The 20,315-nt window shown below is 53.3% G+C and overlaps 1 protein-coding gene across 2 annotated transcripts in view; it reads right to left on the minus strand.

The window, feature by feature from the left end:
* The window catches only part of CRTAC1 (cartilage acidic protein 1), a 163,252-nt gene that overhangs the window by 33,245 nt on the left and 109,692 nt on the right, over positions 1–20,315 (minus strand). For both annotated transcript variants that reach the window (XM_039465237.2, XM_003922322.3), the window contains exons 5-8: positions 19,156–19,312; positions 9,617–9,751; positions 5,934–6,079; positions 2,519–2,655 (exon numbers count right to left, since the gene is read on the minus strand). In XM_039465237.2, the coding sequence (XP_039321171.1) occupies positions 2,519–2,655; positions 5,934–6,079; positions 9,617–9,751; positions 19,156–19,312 (575 nt within the window). The remainder of the gene's footprint in view (positions 1–2,518; positions 2,656–5,933; positions 6,080–9,616; positions 9,752–19,155; positions 19,313–20,315) is intronic.

A 20,315-nucleotide genomic window follows, 5' to 3' on the forward strand; every position in this document is an offset into this window, starting at 1 on the left:
AGAAAGGATGCAGCTCAGAGTCCGTATTAACAGGAACCACTGTGCAGAGGCCTGAAGGCCCAGGGAGAGGGGGACGTGGGCAGTGCAGAGTTGGGAAAGCTCACCCAGATCCGGGCAATCAGGGAAGGCTCCCTAGAGGAAGGATCAGCTAAGCCGAGACCAGCACGGTGAGTGAGCATGTGTTGCTCAGATGAAGAAGGAGCACTGGGGGCTAGAGGGAGTGGGCAGCTTGAGGGTGAGGCCTGGCACAGCCCAGAACTGAAGGAAGCTTGCTGCACCTGGCGCTTAGATGTAGACAGGGAAGTAGACAGTGACGAGGCTGGAGATGCAGCCGGGCCACATGGGTCGTGTCAAAGAGTCTGGACTTCATTCAAAGGCGATGGGGAGCTTCTAGAGGGTCTTTGGAGGGAAAGGGGTGTGGCCAGACTTGCATTTTCAATGGCTCACTCTGCAGGACTAGAGACTAGGAGACCAGCTGGAGGAGGTGCAGGAATCTCCGTGGGAGACCAGGAGTGGTGTCATGGTGGAGAGTAAGAGCAGATCAGAGGCATGGCTAGATGCGCACCGCAGTTGGCCTAGGAGAGTCCCTGTTCATGCCTTTTCGCCTCTGTGATTCTTTTTCTTTTTCCTTTTTTTTTGCTGTGATTATTAAGAGGCTCCCTTTCATTCTCATTAAGTGACTGGGTGATGAGTTCCCTGGATGCTGCAGGTATCATTAAAAGATGTGCAGACTCAAGCACGCTGAGGCTTTGTGTCCCCACAGTGCCTGGCGTGTTCCTGGAGAGCACCAGGGCCAAGGAGCCCACGATGCCTGTTCAGTGACAAGTGAAAAGCCCCTGCGGTGTGGGACAGTTGGGGGTTAAACTTCCAGAGCTGCCAGCTGAGTGCCATTCCCAGCTGTAGCCCCTCTCGCTCTCCTCTCTGCTGTGTGCTCAGGACCCAGCCATCTGCCACGGGGACTTGGGGCAGAGCCACGTACCTGGGAAGTGGCTTCTGCTGCTGCTACGTGGAAGCAAACACACTAACTCTCTGGGCAGCCACGTGGTGACTTGCTCTGTCCACTGACAGCCCTGGGCCAGCCTGCCTTGTCCTCCCTCCTGGCCCTCTCTCCTGGCTGCAGGGGATGCTGGGAGGTTTGAAGCAGACCGGATGGTCAGGCAGACAGGGGAGGTACCTAGGTTCTTGGGCCACAGAGACAGGAGCACTAGATTCCTCAGTGCTCGCTGTTCAGTCCTTGTCCTCCCGGCGAGTGACACTTTATTAGCCAGAGAAGGAAAGCAGTGTCTCTGTTAACTAGCAATTGATCTTCTGCAATTAATCTGGAAGTTGTGAATAAGCTTTTTGCAAGGCACCTAATTAGTAAATCTAGCGCCTCTGGGGGGTGATTCCATCCAGCCAGGATTGATGCTTTGTTAATAATTATATTTTAAAACACCCTTAGTCACACTCATGCCTTTTATTATAAATAGGTGGGCCCTCCTGGAAGATGGGGTAGGGGTCTTGGGGGTGGAGCAGGTGATCTGGCCCATGTCCTGGAACCAAGGCCCTGGCCCACCCTCATTTCCCCACCTGGTCCTGAGCCCCATTGGCCAGGAACAGGGCCAGGAACAGGGACATCTCAGGCCACATGCCTTTCCAGGACTCCACCTACCTAGGACTCATGGGGAGACCCTGAGCTCAGTTCCCCAACAGTGGTTCTCAACCTTCAGTGTGATGAGAATCACCTGGTGCCTGCTGCACCTGTTAAAATACAGATTCCTGGGCCTCACCCCTGAGATTCTGAATCCGGAAATGTGGGGCAGGTCCCGGGATTCCGTACTTCAAACCCTCTGGGTGATTCCGATGCCGATGGTCTCTGGACTTCCCCTCGGAGAAATACTGCCACAGCAAATCCAGCCCTTCCTCCCTAGACGTACTGCTGGGAGGACTGCAGATTCCCTCCACTTCTGAAACTCTTTCCCTTGTCCACCAGGGACACTTGTCATCCAGAATTCCCCCAAAGGATGTTTTGCGCAACACCAATCTCCGCAGAAAATCTTTGAAAGAAGCGCCCTGTGATCAGACCTATTCAGAATACTCCATCCATCTTTTGGCAAGTTGAACTGTTCATGGTCAAGTTAAAGGCACTGAGAAGTCCTGCGGTAAATAAACCTGTTTATCCTTGTTTAACCCAGGTTAAGCAAACAGATTGGACCCTGTAGCCCCTTTTCATGGTAGTGTGGCTTTGTATCTTGTGGAGCTTGGGTTCTGGGTGCACTCTGGGCCCCCTTCCCTCGCCCTTTCCCTGCAACAGCAGAGGCCAGCTCCTCGCCCAGGCTTCACCCTGCATTCCCGCAGCCTCTTGCCCAGTCCTCGTCCTTCCCTCCTTTCTGTTTCTTCATCAGGGGACCTGCCTTCACCTTAGCCTGACTCCCTCGCCCTGGTAACCCTCCCCTTCGGATTCTTAAACCTTCTCCCTGACCGTCCCTCCCACCAGCTGTCCAGGGTGAAGGGCTGTGACCCAGGATGGAGCGCTTACCGGAAGAGGCGGTTGGCTGAGGAGCTACGGTAGGCGATGTTGTTGAAGAAGATCTCCAGCTCCTGGTCATTGTCAAAGTCGGCGGTGAGGACCGTGCGGATGGGCGAGGGCATGGAGAACTTGGGCGAGGCGATGTCCTGGAGGAAACAAGGCTGGGGGTCAGTGGCAGGAGAGTGGGCTTGGGCAGGAGGCCAGCTCTCCCCTATGGGGTGTGGGGGCAGTTGAAAATAAGAGAAAGCCCCACCCAACAGCTCCTTCCTGCCTCTCCAAAAGGTCCTGGGGGCTGCCTTTAGGACCACACAGACCTCAGGCTGCTTGTAGGAGAAGAAGGAGGGAAGAATGACAGTGCGATGGGTACCAGTGAAGCGCTTAGCGGCTCCCTAGTCTGGGTCACACCTGTCCGTCCCTCCTGTCCGTCCCTCCTGTCCGTCCCTCCTGTCCGTCCCTCCTGTCCGTCCCTCCTCTCTGTCCCTCCTGTCCGTCCCTCCTGTCCGTCCCTCCTGTCCGTCCCTCCTGTCCGTCCCTCCTACCCGTCCCTCCTGTCCGTCCCTCCTGTCCGTCCCTCCTCTCTGTCCCTCCTGTCCGTCCCTCCTACCCGTCCCTCCTGTCCATCTCTCCTGTCCGTCCCTCCTGTCTGTCCCTCCTACCCATCCCTCCTGTCCATCCCTCCTCTCTGTCCCTCCTGCCCGTCCCTCCTGTCTGTCCCTCCTGTCCGTCACTCTAGGCAGTGCAGACATTAGCATTCCCATTTGACAGGTGGGATAACTGAGTCCTGGAGCAGGAGGGGAACTGTGATGTCACAGGTGCTGAGTGGGGCTGAGGCCAGGGCTCTGATTCCGGATGCTGTGCCCTTTCTCCTGTGCATCCTTCCTCCTCTGTGCTGAGTCAGAAGCTGGGTGGGCACCAGAAATCACTATGCATCTCAATCCAGACTCCACCACTGACTAGCTGTGTGATCTCAGGCCAGTGACTAACCCCTCAGATCTCACCTTCCCCATCAGTCATGTGGGAATAGTAATAGCTGCCTGGGTTGTGAGGATTGCATGTAAAATGCCTGGCACGGAGTGGGCATGAGACAGATCGCTGGCAGCCTGTCCTGCCTTACCCGCCACCAGCCTTAGGGAAGGTGAAAGAGGTTACCTGTGGCTGTGGATTTGGCTGCCTCTACGACCTTATGTTGTTTCTTGGGAGCATTTTTAATTTTTTTTTTGAGACATTTGCTTTGAGGAGGTTGCAGTATCAGCTACATCTGTCCAGGACTCATGGGGAGATCCCAGGCCCAGCTGGGACTCCAACGTACTGAAGGGCCTTGGGGGACCCGGCAAAGGGTGCTGGGTGTGATTTTGCCTCTGAAATAGAAGGAGAGCTGGGAAGGGCAACCTCCTATTTCTGAGTCTAATATTCTCATCGTAGGCTGGTTTTTCCCTTAAAGACCTTGGGGGCCTGTCCAAGTCCCAGGGCCCACACAGAGAGGGCTGAGATAGGTACAGGTGTTGTCTCTTGGAGTCTCCTCTGCCCCAGGCTTGGTCCTGCCCTCGGCCTCCTGCTGCAGGCCCTCTCTGGTGGCCAAAGGGATGAGCGGGCTGGGTCAGCGGGCGAGCTGCCTGCTCTGGGAAGGCCAGGGAAGGAGGTTGTCTCCATCAGAGCAGTAATGAGGTTGAATAAGCCTGGCCAGCTGGTCAGGGTGGGCTGAGCAGGGCCATAAGAGCCAGGGAGCAAAAAGACCTCAGGATCTCTAGCCACTATGATTCTATTGATCCTGTAAAAATGGAAGCCTCCCATAGCCCCCTTGGGGTTGCCCCATTCGATGCCTGCGCTTCCGAGATAATGTATGTTAAGCTTAGCACAGTTCCTGACACAGGGAAGGCACTTGATGAATGAGGCATTTATTATTATTATTATTATTATTATTATTATTGCTCCTGAGAGCTCTTGGGAGGGACCATCGGTTGGAGAAGTTAACACCGTTCCTGGCCCTCAGTGCATCCGCATTTGGGGCTGGACGATTCTTTGTTGTGGGGCTGCTCCGTGCACTGCAGGGCGTTCAGCACTGTCCCCGGGCTCTGCATACTAGATGCCAGGAGCACTCCCTTCCCCAGCTGTGACAAACCTAAATGTCCCCAGACATTGTCAAATGTCCTGGGGGGAGGGCAGCAAGATCATCCCTGTTGAGAATCTGGGAGAGAACAAGAGCGGAATAATGATGGAAATTATCCAAGAGCTCAGGACCAGCTGCCCTGGGCTCAGAGCACAACTCTCCATACCCAGAGAGCCTGAGTCTCAACCCTACCTGGTCGCTTAGCAGGGGGGAGTGGCTGGCCTGAGTGTCCCAAGGTGGCTGCCTATAGGGAAGGGACCAAGTAGGGTTGGCATCTCCTTTGTCACACAGACAAGAGGTCCCTGGGGACTTCCCTGGGACCATCAAGCTTCAAGTAAACCCTGGAACTTTCCCATTTCCTCGGGGGTGGGGGGTTTGGCAGATCTAGGTACCTGCAGAGCAGTTCTGGGTCCTTGAGATCAGCTTCAACCAGCCCATGCCCTCTGTTGTCCTCCCATGACCCTCAGGCTGGTGGCACCTCCATCACTGTCACTAACAGCCCTTTTGAAGAATTCTTGGCATCAGTCTATCAACAGCTCAGGGAGAGGGCACAGAGAGGGCTCTGAGGCCACCTTGCCTGCCATCTGCTGTTTGTCTTTAGGGGCAGCTGTTGGGAACTCCGTGGCTTCAATCTTCTATTCTCTCTACCGCTTTGCCCTTGTTCTGAACATCAGTCTGAAAAGGTCTGAAAAGCTCAGCCTGGGCTTTTGCGGCACGTGCAGGGAACACCGTCCTGTATTCTCTGTGCACTCTCCACAGACACTCACCCTGATCTATTTTCCGGGAGCCACCAGGAAAAGTGGCCTGGATCCAGAGAGTGCAGCCCACCTCCCAGGGCTCCAGCCCACCTCAGAGGCTGCTCTACTGCCTCTGCTGGTCTCGCTTTTCCTGCTTGGCTCCAGAGCTCCTACAGCTGCCTGGCTGTAGTCCTTCATCCCTTGATGTCACCTTCCTTGTGACATCACCCCTACCCTGGGCCCGGAGAGCCCTGCTCAGCCTGGTGGGAGGAGCGGGCAGCTCTGATGGCATGCCAGGGTGCCCCTGCAGTGTTGTGGGAAGGAGTGAGTGAGAGGCTCTTTCTTTTTTTTTTGAGACGGAGTCTCACTCGGTGGCCCAGGCTGGAGTGCAGTAGCATGATCTCAGCTCACTGCAACCTCCGCCTCCCGGGCTCAAGATTATTGTGCCTCAGCTACCTGAGACGCTGGGATTATAAGCATGCACCACCACACCCAGCTAACTTTGTATTTTTAATAGAGACAGGGTTTTGCCATGTTGGCCAGGCTGGTCTTGAACTCCTGGGGTGAGGCCCCTTCTTACCCGAAAGCGGACCTTCCCGTGGGCGCTCATCTGCAGGTAGAGGCGGTGGGGGCCATTCCAGTTGCCATAGACGATGTCCACTTTGCCATCACGGTTGAAGTCAGCCAGGGCAACGCCTCGCCCGTGCTGGTGGGGGTCATCCACACCTGGGGAGGAGGCAGGAACTCTCAGGGCGACATCCCCTGTACGCCCCACAGTCACTCACCGTGCTCTAGCCCTGTGACACGTAACTAGGGAGGGCGACTCTCGTCTTGTTCTACTGTCCTGGGAGTAGATGTGGAGACACAGCTGCAGTCTCAGAAGCTCTCAATAGGGGCAGGAGGTGAAACAGTCATGTGGTTGCAGAGAAAACCCGAGACTTGTGTTCAAGCTGTGTTCGCCCAGCATGCCTATTATTTTTAGCCTGTTTGGGGGCGGCATGGGTGGGAGGAGAGAGACTGGGGGAAATTCTGGAGGACGAAAGGCTCTTCCTGGCCACCCCTAACACTGCCGCTGGGGGACATTCAGCTGATCATGCCACTCTTTTGCTAAAATCTCTTAGCGGCCCTCCCACTGTCTTGGGGAAAGTTCTAATTCCTGCCTCGGGAGCACGAGGCTCTGCCTGATCATGGTCCTGTCCGCCTTGTCTGGTCTTGATTTGGTCCCACTCTTCCCATCTCTCAGCTCCTGGGCCTTTGCTTAATCTGGTCTCTCCCTCTGGGATGCGTTCCCTCTGGCTCTCGGTTACTCAGCTCCTGGTTATTCTGCTCTCAGCCACAATGTCACCTCCTTCTGGAAGCCCTCCCTGACCACCCATCTTGCCCTCCCTGTCAATCTCCCACCTCATCTTGCCCACCCTGTCAATCTCCCTGACAGCCTCCTATTCTTCTCCTCCAACATGCTGGTCACAACGTGCAGTTATGTTCCTTTGTGGTTTACTTGTTAGGGTCTGGCTTTCCCGCTAGCCCTGACATTCCATGAGGTCAGGACTCTCTTCTTGGTTCATCTGGGTACACACAGCATCTATCTCAGGGCCTGTGGTTGCCTGGTAGTTTTCAGTAAATACTTGCTGAATGAGTGAACAGACATAAATAACAAGACAGAAGGCAAACCGGGGACGTGGGTGACAGCAGAGGAAATACTACAGCCACGACAGAGAAGCCCACAGCATGCCTGGTGAAATCTGGAAAGTGAAGTCTCTGTGCCCAATGCCATCTGCTTATACCATCCACTGAGTGGGCCCTGGGGTATGGGAGAGGGTAGCTTAGCCCACAGCGATGGCCTGACCTCCTAGCTGCCCACTGGCCAGAGCAAAGCTGAGAGACGGTGGTGAATGTGACTCTAAGCACCCCCCACCACATTGACTCTTTCAGAGGACAAACAGCTGTGGGTGGTCAGGCCCTCTGGGATGGCAGGCAACAGGACAATGTGATTGGCAGTGGGGATCAGAGACCCCAGGGCACAGGGAGCTCTTGCCAGAAGGCAGGGTGGGCCCCCTGAGAACCTTGGAGGCTGAGCATCTTCCTAGGGGACGTAAGAAGCTGGCGGAGGTGTGGGGAGAAAAGGCAGTGATACCCGGGCCTGAGAAAGTGGGTTTGCAGAGGACTAGGGGCAGCCACCAATTCCTAGGATTAATACTCCATTAACTCTCTGCCAAACTCCCTGGCCCAAATGTCGGTGGCCTTCTGCATTGGCCCATTTCTCTCCTATCTATGAGGCACCTTGACAAGGAGCTGGTTCCTTTTCACGGGAATAATCGGTGCCAGGCTGCATTTCACAGCAGCATCTGTTTGGGTGATGAATGCCCTCTTGACATGTCTTGTTAAACCCCTGCAATCATTCTGACTTTCAATTACGGGCCTAGCACCTTGCCTCTCTCCTCCTGCCTGATACCTTCTCCCACTCCAACTTGTTCACTCACCTCTGCTTCCATCTCTTTAACACCTTATCAAATCCTCCTGGTTCTCTCCACTATCCCCTCCCCTTTGCTTTATGATTTTTCAGCAATGAGAAAATTTGCTGCCAGAAGATAGCACTAGGAGGGGTGAGCCAGGTGAGAGGACAGGCCAGGGGAGCCAACTTCAGCCTTGCCAGAGAAGGGCAAGAGGTTAGGCAAGGTTGGGGCTGAAGGGCAAAAAGCTGGGGATGGGTGTGTGCTCAGTAAGCCCCCACAGTGAAGCTTCTGGGCAGAAAGCTGGGGTGGCAGATACTCTCAAGTACAAGAGAATGGACTGGCACATGTGCAGGGATTCGATGCCAACTGCCAGCATCAGCCAGAGCTAGCGGGACCCTGGATCTATGTTTCTAGAGCCCACTCACCACTCCGGGAGGCCAGAGCTCTTCCCCATGCCTCCAAGAAGGAGGTGAAATCAAACCTCCCATTCATTGGCAAGGTGGGAGGAAATGGTCGGGGGAACATGGGATGTAATAATACATCTGAAAACTTGCAGGAAGTGTCCGCTCTGACATTCAGCAGAATTTACTGGGTGGCCACTGGATGCCAAGCCTTGTGTCAAGAATGAATAGAACTGTGACCCAGTCCTTGTAAAGCACGTAGACAAACCATGACGGCAACATGGAGCCTGAGCGAGCCGTGCACGCAGGGGCAGCATGAGGAGGAAGGGCCGGGCTCTGCCAGGTGGCACTGGGAGTCAGGAAGGTCTCTGCAGAGGTGATATTTGAGGTGAACAATGAAGGCTAAACCGACGTTCTGCAGGTTGAGAAGTGGGAAGGCAGGTGCAAAGGCCCTGAGGTGGGTGGGGGACGAGCGCAGAGGAAGGAGGAGGAGCAGAGCTGGGAGCCCGGGGCACTGTTTTGTGTGGGTTTTATCCTGCTTCTTATTAGAGCAGGATATTTTGTCTACTACTGTTTCTTTTTTCTTTTTCTTTTTCTTTTTTTTTGAGACAGAGTTTTGCTCTGTCACCCAGGCTGGGGTACAGTGGCACCATCTCGGCTCACTGCAACCTCTGCCTCCCGGGTTCAAGCGATTCTCTTGCCTCAGCCTCTTGAGTAGCTGGGATTACAGGCATGGCATGTCCCACCATACCCAGCTGATTTTTTTTTTTTTTTTTTGTATTTTCAGTAGAGATGGGATTTCTACTAAAATCTGTACTATCCAGGATGGTCTCAACCACCTGACCTCGTGATCCACCCGCCTCGGCCTCACACAGTGCTGGGATTACAGGCATGAATCACCGCTCCCAGCTGCCTACTTCTGTTTCTAGAATGTCAGTACCTTCTCTGTGTGTGGGGTGGCCCAAGCTTTTCAAGTTGGCATCTTGGGTTCCCAGTGCCAGCCTGACACTTAGCAGGGGATTCATGAATGCTCAGTGTACTGATCTGAATGTTGAAGATAAATGTGGGAGGGCGCCAAGGTGGGGAGAGGCAGCTTGGAGGATAGGTTGACGCTGAGAGACACAAGCAGGACATGGAGGGTCGCAGGCAATCCCAGCTGCTGGAAGATGACAATGGGCAGGAGTTCCGGACCCCTCTCCCTAGCAGCAAACACTCCCTGTGGCTAGAGCCATGAGAGATGGGGAATAAGAAATGACAAGCAGTGTTTCTCCATGGGGTGCAGATGATGATGTGCCCAGCTCTCCCTGCAGCCAGAAGGGACCATGCTGGAGGGGGTGGGGCAGTCTGGAGTGCCCTGTGGGTCTCGGATGAGGGGTCAGGGTGCACAGGGCATGGCTGCCTCCACTCACCAGCACTGGCTGCAGCGTCCACAAAGGTGCCATCGCCCCGGTTATGGAAAAGGAAGTTAGGCCCATTCTCGTTGTCGCAGAAGATATCCGAGGCACTGCTGCTGAGTATGGGGCCCACGCTGACGCCTCGGCCCCCTGGGAGAAGACATGGTCCCACAGTGAGTGGCAGAAGCAAAGCCCCAGGCCCACCTGGAGGACGGGGCTGCCCCTGAGGCCTGTGGGGAACTGCAGCGGAGGCTCCGCAGAGGAGCCACGGGGGGAATTCTGCTTCCCGTGCTTTCCTGAGCCCAAATCTGGGCCCATGGTCTCCATGAACCTCTGTGGAAGGTGACAATGGGCAGGAGTTCCGGACCCCTCTCCCCGTCAGCAAAAAACACTGATGACGAGGGAAGGAAGGAGCTCCACCAGGCACAGGGACCCCACACAGAGGCCAGCGTGTGCCTTTCCCTTCTAAGAGAAGTGGCTGAACAATCATCTTAAATCCTAAACCCACAATAATCCTAAACCCAGCTCTAAGCATACCACTGTGATCAAGTCACAGATCCAACAACAGCCTCCTGAGTCCCACTTTGAGTCATACATATGTTGGCCAAGACCCATGTCCCAGCTTTAAGAACCTATAGGAATAGGTCCCTAGCTATAAGTACAAGGATGCTTACTTTGCTTTGTTTGACGTTAAACAATTACGTCCATCGAGAGTGAACGGGTTGAAAGGATTACGGAGCATCCATATGACAAACCATTCTGCAGTAAAAAGACTGCATAGATCCATATGGATTGACTTGGAGGAGTGCCTGTGATATACGGTTGAAAGAATCAGCAATTCACCAAGTAATGGCATTGTGTGATCATGCTTTTATTTTTTAAAATAGGAAAATACATGCTATTCTGAACACACATGTTTGTGCAGGCTTATTCAGTTTGGAGAAAAGTGGGAAAGGCCACACCCCAAGCTGTGAACACAGGCTGCTTTCCTTGATGGGGCAGGATTTGGGGAGGGAAAGAGAAATGATAGTTGGCCTTTTTCCTTTGAATGTCTTTGTAGTGTTCGACTTGTTGCAACAAGAATTGCTTCTGTAGTTTGAAAGGAAGAAATCCAATAAAGTATATATGTTTTTTAAAAAGGAAAGAAATCAAGCCAGTTCCACATTGGGCTTTGAAGTCTCTAAGATCAGATTTGAGCTGCTCACGTCAAGAAGTCTAACCTTAATACATCCTGAACAAACTACCTCCGCCCAGTGGGTTTCAAATGAAGGCTCTCTGTTTGCCAGGCCCCACCTCCAGCTCCCAGGAACACAAATCTACCCTGAGACATCCTTCCCCCAGCCACACCCCCAAACGCTGGAAGAACTGTGCAGAAAATGATCCAACCAGGATGAAGATGTGGATTCTAGCCCCAGCCTGGCTTCTAACAAGCTCTGTCACCCTGGGCAATTTACATCACCCTTGAGCCTCAGTTTCCTTATTTGTAAAACGGTGAGAGTCCGACCTGCCTCTTTTACTTTGGGGTTTTGGGAGGACCAAATGAGGTGAGATGCACCTGTCAGAATGACCATTATCAAAAATATAAAAGAGCACGTGTTGGCGAGGGTGTGGAGAAGCGGATACCCTTGTATACTGTTGGTGGGAGTGCAAATTAGCACAGACATTGTAAAAACCAGTATAAGGCTCCTTAAAAAAATTAAAATAGAACCACCATATGATCCAGCAATCCCACTACTGGGTATATATATCCAAAGGAAATGAGATCAGTGTGTTGAAGAGATATCCGCACTTGCAGGTTCACTGCAGCATTATTCACAATAGCCAAGATCGGGAGTGAAGATATGAAGTGTCCATCAACGGATGAATGAATAAAGAAAACGTGACATATATACATAATAGAGTATTACTCAGCCTTAAAGAAGAAAGTCCTGCCATTTGTGACAACATGGTTGAACCTGGAGGACATTATGCTAAGGGAAATAAGCCAGGCACAGAGAGGCAAATACCGCATGATCTAACTTATATGTGGAATCTAAAAAAGTTGAACTCACAGAAGCAGAGAGCACACTAGTGTTTGTCAGGGGCTAGGGGTAGGGGTGGTAGGGAAATGTTGGCCAAAGGATACAACGCTTCAGTTTAACAGGAAGAATAAGTTCAGGGATCCATTGTACAACGTGGTGACTTCAGTTAATAAGAATGCACTATATACTTGAACTTAGATTTCAAGTGTTGTCGCCACAAAAAAAGTATATGAGGTATTGCATATGTTGATTAGCTCGATTTAGCCATTCCACAATGTCTACGTTATTTCAAAACATAACGTTGTACAATGAGCTATATGAAAGGGCTCTGTGGACGCTGCAGCCTTGCTGCTCAGAGTCAGGTCTGAGAAGCAGCTGCAGGAGTGGCACCTGGAAGCTTGCTAAGAATTGCAGAACCTCAGGCCCCTCATGGAATCAGAAGCTGCATTTTAACAAAACCCCTGGGTGGTTTACGTGCACATTAAAGTTTGAAAAGTACTGCTCTAAAGCGTTGTTTATTATTATAAGAAGAGTTATCAGAACACTCCAGAAAAACTTGATATTTAAAAACATAAATGAAAGCTCAGGCAGACCTGTATAAAGAAGAGCCGGGCCTCCCTCACCCACATCCAACCTCTGGATAGGGCAGAGGTTTCCTCAAAGTGACTGTGCTTATTTGAGACAGGGGTTCTCTTGATCTCTAGGTGGCTCCCATCCTCTGAGAGTTGCCCCCAGGGGAAATCATGGGGCCTTTTCCACCTAGGCAAATGGAGCCTGCCCACCAGAGCTGGCATTTGGGGCCAGGGAGATGGAGTGGGACAATGGCATTGCCACCCTCCTTGTGCTCATAGTTAACACATTCTGGGCTGGACGCCTCCGGGATTCCTCCAAGATAATCTCACTAGCTGCCAAAGAGAGCTCAAGCCACGTGAAAATGGAGCCGCCGAATTCACATCACTCCTCTGGAGTGTCCTCCAAGATGCAGCATCCACTCTTCATGATGGGAGCTATGGAGTGGCGTGGGTAGCTTCAAGTCCTGTCCTAAAGCCAGCAGGAAAGGGTGCGGGGTCACAACCTGGGCACCACCTCTGCCCATTAAAAGAGGTGCCACTAAGTGGCTGCTGGCAGCTGTCCCTGCCCTGGTCTTACCAGACTCCAGCCCCGGAGCAGGCTTCTGTGAGAAACCCTCGGCCCTGCCTGGGCCTCCTGAAATTCCAGGTGGGACTCAGGGACTCGCCTCCATGCAGCTCCATCCTTCTTCCTCCGCTTCCACATCCTCCAATTTCCTCTCTGCCTCTGGCTCCCAAGCTGTGACACATTCCCTTCATTTTCTACAAAGCAGGTTATTTCCCTTTTGGACAAATTTCTAAATCTTTCTAATTAACTAATTGGGTTGGGTTGAAGCCTTGTACCATTTGTAACCTGTAATTACTAGAAAATTGCCATGGTAACCACACTACTAATTAGCCACAATTTATTGCCATGGTAACCGGACCATAACAGAGATGTTACCCACACCTCCTTCTCAGCAAGTTGGCTGCATAGTTGGGGGGCAGGTGAGTCGACAGTCAGGGAGCTGGCCTCCTGGGCGCCAGCCCCAGCAGCTTTACAGTGGCGGTCCAAATAGGGGCTGAGGCGGGGCAGCCAGGTACCTGCATCCCTCACTGATGCCCCAGGGAAATGACTCCCAGGTTGATATGCAAGTCTTCAAACCAACAGAATCCACCTATCATTATGTAGGCTGCCATGCCAATGCCCTGCCAGGCCAATGTCAAAGGCCACTTACTCAGCAAATGTCTTCTGCCAGGACCTTCCCCTCCTCTCCTCCCTCCTTTGTCACATCCTCCCTCTCCTCCATCTCTTAAGGTTTAGCACTCACCAAATGTGATTGCCCAGGGGGCACCCAAGGCTAACATCTTTATTTAGCCTTGGAGAATGATGTTCTCACAGGGAGTTAACTCCACCTTGCATCAATTAATTCTTTTATAATTTGAGGCCAGCACATTCTCTTGGGGCTGGAGAGGCAAGGCTGGTGGTGGGAGAGACCGCAGGACTGGGGGTCAGAAAGTCCAAGTTTGAGCTATGTGACCTTGTGCTCATCACTGAAACTTCCTGGACTTCTGTTTTCTCAGCTATAACATAAGAGTGATAAACATAATGGCTCCTTCCCGGGGCTGTCATAAATATTAAGTGAGCTGGTTTTTGGAAGGTGCCTTGGAAAATGTCAGGTGCCACATAGTCATTAGCTGGGACTATTTACCACCTGCTGGGTGAATAATATCTCTTTATTTTTCCCAGCACTTTCAAGCTTCAAAGGCCTCCTTGTTCTGCCGTTGGGGTGTGACTGTTCCTCCCTGCCCATCCTTGCTGAAGGCTCTGCTCACTCTGCCCACCAGGCTGGGTAGGGGGTGGAGTTAGTGGGGGAAATGGCCCTTCCAGGTCCCCGTTTCCTCCAGCCACATTCCGGCACTCTGATGATCTGCTCATTGGACCCAACCACCCCTCTACCTCTGAGCCCTGGCATGCTGGCAATTGCAGACCCAAGTACAAGTCGGATGCAGGCAATCCCTCTCTCAGACTGCCTCTGGGCCAGCCCTCAGGGACTGGGGGGGTGAGGCAGGGAAAGGTGGTGGTGAGGGAGGTATGCCTGCAACTGAACTTCTCCAAGCTGTGGGTCTGAGGACCCAGGACGAGGCAGCACAAGGACTCATGGTGCTAAGGTAAAGCCTCTAGGTTCCCGCCTGGCCCCTGCAGGATGGTGGGAAGTAATGCTCTCCAGGCCTCAGTTTCCTTCCTGTAGAGTGGGTGGGAATTAAGAAGATCTCCAAGACCGCTTCTATCTATCTTCACTTTGCAATGAACGCATCCTCAGGGTGGACACAGGATAAGCGTGTTGGGGGCTGGTCCCTGAGCCCATCTAGACCCTGCAGCCTCTGCATCAGTGAAGACTCTGAAGTGAGCCCCCTCAGCCAGGGAACTGGCCATCTGCTGAGACCTTCATAGAAGCAGGATTCTGGTGGATGCCATGATTTGCAGGCTGCCAAGAGCATCCAAAATATTGTTAATGAGTAGGGCAGAGATGCTGGAAATGTGCTGCAGGAATGGACAGTGTGTGTGTGTGTGTGTGTGTGTGTGTGTGTGTGCGTGCGTGTGTGGTGTATGCATGTGCACACATGCTGGAGAATGGGGTGTGAGGATGAAGTGCAGGTTGGAAACGGGGTCTCTTACCCTAAATTTCCTAAAAAGTTATAAGACAAGATAACTGTGTAGGTGCTTGGGGTTGCCACTCCCAAGCCCTCTGGGGGCCTTCAGAGGCTGGGCAGGACTCGACTGTTCTGTGTGGAGGGTATTAGACAAGGACACCCCACCCTCATCCTTCCGGCCCTGTCTCTGCAGAATGTTAAGGCAAGGGGAGGGGCAGGAAGAAAGGGCCCATCATTGGTTCCCTCTCGACAGAGGAGGGATTTGTGCTGGCAAAGCCTGGGGGTGTAACCCGGAGTGGTTAGCCACAGGCTTGACATTTCTTTAAAATCTCTTGCGTTAGCTGAGAAAAATGCACACATTTCGATTCTATAACATATCTGTGTTTTAAAGAAACACAATGTTCCCCCCCGATACTCATCAACTACCTCTGCCACCCCAGGGAAATGGTCTCTGTGTGTCCTGGGCTTTGGGTACTCCGTCAAGCCTGTGCTGCACTCCCTGGGGGCACTGGACCCTGGCTGGGGAGCCTGTCACTACAGCCCTGCCTGGTCTCTGGCTGTCAGATCTGGCTTTGCTCCTAACAAAAGGCCAGCGCCCGCCTGGGAAGCTAGGAGGCTCCTTGGCCCCCACTCTGCGGCCCCTGGTTGAGCTCGCTGGTGAGGATCTGCCAGAAGGCCTCAGCTGGGCTTTAGGCATCTCCGTCTCCTCCAATAATGACTTCCTATAAATCAGGTCTGCCCTCCGCTTTGTTCTACACCGCTCCCAGCCAACAGCAAAACTCCCCACCCGACATCATAAATCCACCTTCATTTTCTTTCCGAATTTCTTTTAGGGCTTCTTTAATCACCACCTTGCAGCCTGGACAGATGCTGCCTCAAAGGTGAGGCCAAAATGCAGAGTTCCTGGGGAGGAGGCGAGCCTGGGGGAGGCAGGGCAGGCAGGAAGGAGAGCAGAGAGTTGAACTCCTGTGGGGATGAGGGTAAAGATGCTGCTGGCCATGTCCAGGACTGGAGGTTTGGGGGGACACACAGAGAATGTTTCCCAGGCAGGGGCTGGGCCTGCTCCTCTTGTACATCCCCCTGTGCCTTGCACAGTGCTCCCTGCACCCAGGAGATGCCCAGCAGGGGGCCCTGGCATCACTCTGGTGGAGCCTCAGAGCAGGAGGTGTTGGTATTTGCTCTACTCTGTGGGCACTGCCCATGTGCCAGGCCATGTGCGCCTCCTTTCATTCTTACAACACTCCCATTTTGAAGGTGAGAGCCTGAGGCTGGGAGATGTTAATAGTTCGTCCACTGCTGCCTAGACTGGAATGCACGGGGGAGGCTGGACCTGCACCTGTGGCCTGGCTCCAGACCCTGTCCCCTCGCCTGCTAGCTCACTGCCCTCGGAGAAGCTGAGGGGCATGCGCGAGGCCACTGGGCCCTGGGCCGCAGAGGCAGTGCAGGACTCTCGCCTCCCACCCTCACCTCCTCTAGTTCCATCTGGTTCCATGCCAGGCTCTTGGCCATGGCCAGAAGCCAGTTCCTAGGATTCCCAGGCAGGGAAGCTCTGGGCACTGTCCTGCCTCCAAGAGGCCTCAAGCAGAGGAGGAAGCTGGCGCTCAGGGTTCTCAGGGGACCAGGGGATGCGGAACTGGCCTTCCTACTACCTCAGTGTCTCTCACAATCTCTCACTCCGCCACCCTCCTGGGGCTCTCCAGTCCCCTGAGAGCCGACACGATGGCCGCTAGATGGCACTGTGACCCAGAGGAGCAGCTTTGGCTACAGGAATCCATAGCGTCTGGAGAGCAGGCCTCCCCTCCCCCTCCCATAGAGCTGAGGGCTGGTGCCTGGGTAGCACCTTTGCCCGGCCTGCCCTGGGGTGGCTGGACCTCCCCCGCTGTCCTGAACACCCAGCCAGGCAGCTGCTTCAGCCACAGCCACCTGGGTGGGGCTGCCTCAAGTCCTGGTGCCAGCCTGGGGCTGTCATCCAGTGGGTGTGGGCCTCCCCTCACAGCCCCTCCTGTCTTGCAGGCTGGCAGGATTCGCAAGCAGGAGGCCATCGGAAAGGTCAGCCGGTGGTGGCAGTTTAGGCCTCGGGAGAAGATGAGGCTCTAACTGCTCCTCTCTGCAAACCTCCTGTGTGACCTTGGGCGAGTCCCTTCTCCTCCTTGGATCTCGGTGTGTTCTTTGTAAAACGGGAGGTTCTCCCAGGTTGTACAGGTGTCCAGCAGGCAGGTGCTGTGTGGCTTGGCTCCAGGGACCTCCCAGCTCCCTGAGTGCACATCTGGACAAGGCCTGCCCCTCCTGCCTGCTCAGGGCCCTGCCCCTCCCGCCTGCTTCCCTCACTGCCTCTCAGGCACCCTGGCACCATAGTGGTGCTGAGCACTGGCCACGTGCCCAGCGCCTCAGCCATCAGGCTGGGCTCAGCATGGTGGCCCTTGCATGTGGGGTCCATTCCTGGGGCTCATGGGGGCACTCTGGGCTAGTTTTCCAGCCAGATGTCCAAGTGTCATTAGCTGAGTGACAAAGCGGGCTGCAGGGTAGTGTTGGGGGGCTTGGCGGGCAGGGAAAGGGTGGGCTGGGCAAGGCGGGCAGACAGATTAGTAACATGGTGGGCCAAATAGGTTCTTGTCGGCCAAATGGCTTTTGGAAGTCTGCAGAGCTGCTCAAACGTGTCCTCTGGGCACGCCAGCTGCCCCAGCCTCCCTCTGTTCTTCCACCAAAGCTGCTGCTGCTTCCGTGAACCGCCCGTCCTTCCAGCCCAGCCGGCACAGTTGGCTGCTGCTTCCATCCCACCGTGCTCCACAGCTGCCTCCTCTGGGTCTCTTCCTTCCCCCTCCTCAGTTCCGTGCCAGCCCAGCCAGCATGAACAATGCCCCCTTCGTGCTCAGATCCAGCCGCCACCTCCGAATCCTTTATTCAGCGTCTAGCCTGCTTTCCCAGTCCTTGCCTCCTTCCACCTTGTCATTTTCAAGTGCTTCATTCCCCCAGTGCACCCCCTTCCCTTGCAAGACCAAGGCATTTAATTGCCAAGCCAGCCCAGTGCACAGAACCAGGAACTATTCAGAAAAATTGACTGTACAAATCTAGGCTGAATCGCTTGCATGTTTATTCCTTTTCCCGGGAAACATGGTTTATTACCGACACAGCCTGTCCCTGGTCCCTTCATGTGTGGAGCTCTCAGGCACTGAGGTGGAGGCTTGAACTATGCTATTTTATTGTCCAGTCATTTGTTGGACAAACTTTGTCAGACAGGTCAACATTAATCTTCCCCTTTCACTAGGGTGGAAGGTGGTTAGAGAAAGGCTTGGTAATCTCAGGAGAGGCAGTGACAACCCTTTCTGGGCAGGACTTTGAGAGGATGCCACCACCCAAGTGTCTGGAGGCAGGGGCATGCCCCAAAGGACCTCTCAAGCATCCTTCCAGCCCCAGGATTCAGACTGAGGCAGGCTGCCACAATGGAAGCCTCTGCTGCACATGCTGGGATGGATGGGTATGTCAGGGATGGGTGGATATGTCAGGAAGGCTAACCAGCAAGAGGATCTCTCTGTGCGAAGCGCAGGTCGGGTATGCGTGTGGCTGAAGTTCACATCACAAGTTGTTGTGTACAGCTCTGGCTTCCTGATTTTTGGCACCCAAAACAGGAACTGGATTGCTCTGCCATCAGCAGTCTATTGGCAGATTATCAGAGTTTAGTCAGCAGCCGTGCTGGAATTAGAAAAACAGCCTTCCCTAGAAAGATCTCCCTGTCAGAGACTCTGACAATAGGTCCCCCATCCAGAAAGATGAGGGGGGAGCGTGCCTTCAAAAAAAAAGTGCGGGAGAAGGTTTTGGAACAAGAACACAATTCTTTGAGCTCAGTTATCCGAGACGGGACCCAGCTGAAGCTTAGGGATTTAGCACTCAATTCCTGGCTGCTTATGTGTAAGTAAATAATTTCATCTGTGATTTGGCAATAAAGAATGCTTTAAATCTTGGCTTTTGTGATTTGTCAGTTTTCTCCTACAGAACCTGCTCACCCATCATTGAGGTTACCAGAGGGAATGGGGCAAGAGGTTCCAGGGAGAGAATGATGTGGTGTTCTCACATCCCACTTTCCAGCAAGCCAGATGTCCCCTCTTGGGTGCCCCAAAACTCATCTGCCAGACAGCTCACCAACCCTTGGAGAGGCAGCGTGGGAGAAGCCTTCTGTGGGTGGCAGGATGGAACAGAGCCTTTATCTCCCCTCCCCAGGGACATCAGGCCACCCTCTCCTTGCGGTCTTTGATGAGTTAGACTCAGCCTTGCAGGGCCCTGGACCCCAGCCCCAGCCCCTCCAGCACACCACCTCCCACGTCACTCTGCATACCTGTATATTTGCTGACCCCAGCCTCAGCAGCCACATCTCTGAGTGCCAAAATGCCCCGGGAGAGGTCACTGGCCTCAGGGTCCATTTCAATGAGGGCATCAGGGCCCACATTACCATAAGCATAGTTGGCAATGTAGATGGAGTAGCGTCCAGAGCCCTGAGGAAGAAGGGAAGGAGGTGGTGAGCAGGCCCATCTTGGCTCATCCCAGAAGCCGCCACTCCCCACCCCAGGTAGGACCATAGCTCTTTCACGGGGTTGGGTTCTTCTCCCCAGGTCTGTTGTGAATGGCCTTGCAGGCTGTGCGTGGCACACTTCCAGAGGGGCTTTTCACAAAGGCTACCATGTGAATGACACTCCCAGGAGTCGTACAGCAAAACAGCTTGCTTCTCCTTCCATCCTGTTGCAGAAGAACACATCCCTCCCTCTCTCCCACAACCACCTTTTTATAGACAATTTTCTAATGTGCCTCCCTCCAGCTGAGCTCTCTCTAGCTGCCAGCCAGGGTAGCTGCTCAATAAATATTTGCTGATTGATTGATCTACCAATTCCCATTATTCTCAGTCTCTCTCTCTCTCCCATTCAAGCTCACTCCAGCCAAGATGACAAGCAAATTCCTGAGCCATCTCCCTCTCCCTGTTCCCACCCCACGCTTCTTCGTTCCCCTATTTTGGTAGCACAAGAGGCACAGATTTTCAGGGGTCCTACCTCCCTCTTCCATTCCCTTATTTCCCCTGTATTACCAGAAAGAAAGATGATATCACTTCTATTTCTTTAATACTGTCTCAAAGATTCGCTTTTTTCTTTGCATCCAAGAGCAGCCCTGGGCACCAGCTCCTCTGTGCGAGAGTTATTCTCTTCTCTAGTCCAAAACACTGCTGATGAAAGACTCTTCTCTTCTGCCTGTTATTATAATGGTGCTATTTCTTCAACGGATGACTTCTTCCCAAGAGATGCACACACTTTCTAAATCAGTTTTCTGGCTTTTCTCTTACCCTTTTCATCACTTCCCTCCAATTAATCAGAAGGTAAATATTTCTCAAGCTCCAACTATATGCAAAGTGCCATGTTACAAATATACTTAAGACAAAGTCCCTGTCCGCAGGTTGCTTATAGTCTAGTTTGAAAGACAAGCCATACACCTAAAGGACCCAAGGGAAAC

Source organism: Saimiri boliviensis, chromosome 12 (assembly GCF_048565385.1).
Source record: "Saimiri boliviensis isolate mSaiBol1 chromosome 12, mSaiBol1.pri, whole genome shotgun sequence".
NCBI lineage: Eukaryota > Metazoa > Chordata > Mammalia > Primates > Cebidae > Saimiri > Saimiri boliviensis.